General features: G+C 40.5%; 1 protein-coding gene across 1 annotated transcript in view; it reads left to right on the top strand.

Annotated features, from left to right (window-relative positions):
- MYH10 (myosin, heavy chain 10, non-muscle) overlaps positions 1-5752 on the top strand; it is a gene marked incomplete at its 5' end in the record, with an annotated part of 53462 nt that overhangs the window by 24400 nt on the left and 23310 nt on the right. Inside the window, 3 exon segments of the mRNA XM_009864512.1 lie at positions 576-749; positions 2496-2610; positions 3672-3734. Of these exon segments, the coding sequence (XP_009862814.1) occupies positions 576-749; positions 2496-2610; positions 3672-3734 (352 nt within the window).

The raw sequence follows: 5752 nt of genomic DNA, 5'->3' as shown, positions 1-5752 counted from the left end.
AAATGTTAGTTAGTTATCAAAGGTTTGCACTTTGGAACTTCAGAAGGTTCTGCCTCCTTGGAAAGTGAAATCTCTGCCCAGAAGCCTCAGGGACTAAGTGTGGATGCTCTCAGGATGCAGGTTTTTTAGGTGAATATCCTAAAATGCATAAAGCTGCCTTCATTTATTTATTCATTCATTCATTCATTCATCCATCTATTCATTTTTATTTATTCATTTGTTCATTTATTTATTTATTTTAAGCTTATGTCTGTACCTTCATAAATGATCCTCTCAGATGATTCTCTTGCTGTAAAATACAGGCATTGGTCGGTCTCTACTTCATTTTAAGATTAAACAAACCTTCAGCTGGAATGCTTAAGTTCTCTGGAAGGAGAAGGGAGCACAGCAACCTATGTTTGAATCGATCATAATATCCTTCATCAAACTGGGAGTCCCCCCCGGCTTGTTTTAATTCAAGTAAAATTTGAATCAGTTTAGACAACTCATTGTGGCATTCAGTGGTTGTGTTTTTAAATATTATATCAAATAAAAAATATTAAAATTAACACAATTTCAATCCATCTGAATTTCAGGCAAATCCTCCTGGTGTGTTAGCGTTACTGGATGAAGAATGCTGGTTCCCGAAAGCTACTGACAAGACGTTTGTGGAAAAATTGGTCCAAGAGCAAGGAACCCACTCCAAGTTCCAAAAGCCAAGACAGCTAAAGGACAAAGCAGACTTCTGCATTATTCACTATGCAGGGAAGGTAAGAGTTAAATGTTAAATACTTGGCCAGATCTGTTGGTTTGGGGAAAGGACTATGCAATATAGCTACCAAATTTAGAAATACTTGTGCTGGAGGGTGACCTTGATTAGTTTTCCTGAACATATTCTGGAGACCTCCCATGGAACTCCTGCTACCAAATAGAACTGAAAAATAAAATACAATATTCAGTTTAATTTTGGTGTCAGGTTTCACAGGTGAGTGTTTTTTCAGGACCTCATCAAAGGAATCTCTTCTGAATATCTGTGTTTCCAAGTTGATAATGGTAGTGCTGGAAGTAGGGCTGTGTCAGGACCATCTTCACTTTTTAACTCCTCAGTTCACAGATGACTTTCTGTGTTTCCCCTTTTGTAGGTGAGCTGATACCTTTTCATTTCTACTGTCAGCTCAGTCTCCTGCTGAGGGGGACAGAACTCAGGTGCATTGTGAACAGCTCCACAAAACAACTGCAATTCTGGTGTTTTGTGGATCCTTCACAATCACTAGGTCTGTTCTGTAGGGTCGTGCTTTGTAATTAGGTTCATAAATAGTTAAAAATTAATGCTAGCACCAGTTTTTGTTGTGATATTTAGAAGAAACAGATTGTGGGAATGATCCTTCTATTTTCCTTTAAAGTGGCTCGTGGCTGTCTGATTGTTGATGTCAGTGGGGCCAGCAAGGTAATTGCAGCAAAAAGTGAAACAAAAAGTTATACATTTTATTGTATCAATACTTAAAACACTTAGACTTAAAACTTACTTAGAAATGATGAAATCATTGCTGTTGCTGCAGTTAATGGTAGGTTACCTTTAGGTAACCAAAATGAAGTAAGGCAGCTCGGTGCCTGACTGCTAGGAGGGAGTTGTTCTGAAGGCAGGTTTACTTCTGGCAAACTGAGTGGGCATTTCTGGAATCCTGGCATTGCCTGTCTTCCTCTGACAGAGGGCGTTTTTTCAATTTTTGATCAGAACGTGTGTTCCTTCGGAGCCAGAATCATTTGTAGAAGAGCTTTTCCTGCTAATGACCAAGATAATGATCTGATTTGCATGCTGGCAACATTTATATGTGGCTTTCCTTTCAGAGCCCATATTTAAAACCAGAAAACTCTCGGTCTGGATGAAGCAAAAACTTACATGTGCAGAGGTTTTGTTCGATTTCAGGAATTTTAGGTCTCTTTTTTGGGTTGGGTTGAAACCCATGTTGAGTTTTCAACTGCAGAGCTAGAGCTTAATTGCGAACCACAGAATTGGTTTCTTCAAGATAAGAGCTTTGTTTGTTGGAGTTTTTTTATTATTTATGGAAAAAAGTGTTTAAGTACAACTGCTATAGTGAAATAATAATAATAAAAAAAAATCATGCAGCAACACATCCCTAATTTACTCTCTTGTAATTTACATAAAGTTATTCAGATCTATACTAGTTGGTTTTACTGCTTCACAGTGAATAGTGGAGCCTTATTTTGGCAATAACAGCAGACTGCAAATGCATACCAGCTATTAGTAAGCAAAAAGTCAAGTTGCTAAATTTTTTATGAAAACTTATTTACACTTTTAAAAGAAGAAAAACTTCTCCTGGTACTTTGAGATGTTCTAAGGAGACACAACCAGCTCCTAGCAGGCGAGCATCAAGAAGAGAGCAGGGTGAAGATACCAGGATAGTATTTGGAAAGCTCTTTTTTCTTGGTGCTGCTAAATTTACACCTACAGTTGGTAGCCTTAGCTGACCACATGCAACTTGGCTGCTCTACAGGTAGACTACAAGGCGGATGAGTGGCTGATGAAGAATATGGACCCCCTGAATGACAACGTGGCGACGCTCCTGCACCAGTCTTCGGACAGATTCGTCGCCGAGCTTTGGAAGGATGGTAAGAGATCGTGCTCAGAGCTCAACAAGCTGTTGGCAATCCTTGCTGGATGAGTTTGATTTTCTTTGTGCCTGTTCCTTCCTCGCCTTCCACCTCTACACTGTAAATATCTACAGCATTTTCTCAATTGTTTTAGGGCCAAAAGTACAATGAGGAAGCTGGGTCGTACCTTATGGTCCCTTGCACATGTACCATTTCTGAGTAGCTGCTTCTCATGTTCATTATGTGAGCTGATACTCACTCCGTACTTGTTCTTCTGTGTCAAATTTCGTGTAGAATCTTGTCCAAAACTCTTAGTCGAACTTGCCGTGGCGGAGTCCTCAGTGTACACACCGGGAGTAGTTCTTGCTGTTGGTAAAATGTTGGTCTTGTGTGGGCACCAGCACAGTTTTTTCATTCGCAGCAGTGGGTGATACCCTGGAAATTCACATCTCCTAAAACAAAATTCATCAACAGCCATACGTACTGGTACTTGGACATTGCCTATTAAAATCAAATGCAATGTATTCCTAATTTAACTGTACGTTGTTATTTAGCTAGTCAGTTTGCTCATCAGCTTAAAATGTTTGTCAACGTTTAGCCCAAAATACTCCAAGAAGCAGAAATAGTCAACAAATTAATACTTAGCAGGGGCTTTTTTATTCTGGTTTTTAACATTGCAGTATATTAATTAGAGTATATTTACATAAATCCTGTCGGTTCTTATTTGAGGAGGAAATTAAACTTGTGATACGGATGATGCTCTAGGTTAATACTGAGTTTCCTGTTCCTTGGCTCAGCTGCAGAGAGCAGCTGTAATGAACGTGTAAAGAACTTTTTGGCTGGGGATCTGCTCCTCTCCTTTTGCGTACCTGCACAGAAGCAAAAGTGTTTTGGTCCAACTCCTGAAAACCTGCTTCCCACCAGTGGTTGAAATGTGCATGGGGTGTGTTGTGGCCTGATTGCTTTTGTAGCACAGTTAAGTCTGTTTTGCAATTGATGAACCTGTTCTGTTTAACTAACTCAAGTGTCTTGTGTATCTGCTCTTCTGTCTTTCTGTTTTTGCTGTTTCTCTACCTTAGAGATTCAGAATATTCAGAGAGCCTGTTTCTATGACAATATTACTGGTCTTCATGATCCACCAGGTGAATGGATATAAAAAACAGGAGGCCTACTAAAGGCAGGGCTGTTCGATCCACAGGAAAACCATTTTTGTTTGGGTTATTTTGGTTCTGTTTTTTTTTTTGCTCGTAGGCTTGCATGAACTTTTCATTTCATGCTAACCTGAGGTATACCTCCACAAGGCAAATGGTCTCCGAGTGCATACCTATTCGGTTGCTGCTGCATCCATAGAGCATCTCTATTTTATTATGCATTGCATTAAAGCATTGCAGAGAAAAAAAGGTTTGTTGCTTCCTTAGTTCCATGTTGAGATGCAGAATTGCTTCCGAAGGGAGAATTCTGAGAGCTCCGAGCATTTGAGAGATGCGTAAGCTTTGTAACACTATCAAGCTTCTTTCTGCAGTCCAACATTGACAAAACTCTGACCCATTTTAGGATGGAGATGTGGGGTTTTAGGGAGGAAGGCTGAAGAATGTGTTGGAAGTATCAGAACAAGTGCTGCAGTTGTAGTGGGGATAGTAAGTGAAATAAGCTTCTTGCAGAGTTGTTTGGAATACTTTTTAAATAAAAATCTCCTTAATATTAACCTTTGTAGAAGCTGCACAATTATTTTTTTTTGGGGGGGAGGTACTGAGAAATCAACAAATCCACTTATTTGGAATGTCTTTCTGAAGACGCTTTAGATATTTCATCCAACCTCTTCCTCATCCTCCTTGGATTCTTCTCTGCCAGATTAGAAATAGGTGTACAGGAAGATTGTGCCTTCACACTTTTGATTTTCCCTTGGGTTTACCTTCCACTCCTCGTGTTCCATCACATACTGGAGGAAGTTGGTGGCGTGTCCTAAAATCATTCCTCGAGGGCTCGAGTTCAGAGGCTTTACCCGAGGGATGATTGCACAGTCGTGGCTGTTCAGTGACCCCTGTAACCTAGAGGGAAAGCTTACATTTTAACTTGAAAAATCCGCTTGGAAGTAGAAATAACCTTCTACAGTTGCAGGACAGAGAGGAACAAAACAAAAGATGCACAATTATGGGACAGGTTTACAAAAGTTTCAGAAGTCCATGGCCAAACAAAAGCAGGATGGTGTCTGGTCCTTGGTGGTCTCTGGTGGTGGGTGCGTGTTAGAAAATTTACTGTTACATTCATACTCTGTAAGACTGATCCCTGTCATCTCTGTCTCATTTCTGATGTAGAACTGCGTTCTGCTTCAAAGCAGATACTTGGGATAAGATCTTACGAACAATTTTCCACCTAATTCTTCTAATTTTAATAAGCCACTTAGATTCTTGTATTCCAAACTGTGTGGAGGAGCTGGGCTCTGCTCTGTACTACAGGCAAGATTTACAAGTGATTATTCCAACTTGTTGCCCTGTATTTTTCTGCTTTTAATTTACCTTTTTTTTTAAAAAAAAATACACCTTTGAAAATCAATTGAGTATGGGGCTCTGCTCTGTACTACAGGCAAGATTTACAAGTGATTATTCCAACTTGTTGCCCTGTATTTTTCTGCTTTTAATTTACCTTTTTTTTAAAAAAAAAAAATACACCTTTGAAAATCAGTTGAGTATGAAATAAAATATTGTCACTTACTGTCATGTAAAAAAGTAATTCTGGTAGCAAAGCGTAATTCCCTCTGCTTTGCTTTAAATGAATTTGAAGATAACTTTGCAAAATTTGAATTGTGGTCTATGACACCAAACTCTGGGGTGGTTGACATGCTGGAGGGAAGGGATGCCATCCAGAGGGACCTGGACAGCTTGGAGAGGTGGGCCCAGGTGTTGGTTGAGGCTCAACACGAGCCGACGGGTTGTACTCGCATCCTGAAAAGCGACCCGTGTCCTGGGCTGCATCCAAAGGAGTGTGACCAGCAGGGTGAGGGAGGGGATTCTCCCCCTCTGCTCTGCCCTGGGGAGACCCCACCTGGAGTGCTGTGCCCAGCTCTGGAGCCTACGGCACGAGAAGGACACGGATCTGGTGGAGCGGGTTCAGAGAAGGGCAATGAAGATGATTAAGATGATGGCTGGGTGCGGCGTGCCGG

Source organism: Apaloderma vittatum, unplaced genomic scaffold (assembly GCF_000703405.1).
Source record: "Apaloderma vittatum isolate BGI_N311 unplaced genomic scaffold, ASM70340v1 scaffold11592, whole genome shotgun sequence".
In the NCBI taxonomy this organism is placed as follows: Eukaryota; Metazoa; Chordata; class Aves; order Trogoniformes; family Trogonidae; genus Apaloderma; species Apaloderma vittatum.
The sequence above is the reverse complement of the archived record's forward strand: the minus strand, read 5'-3'. Positions and strand labels throughout refer to the sequence as shown.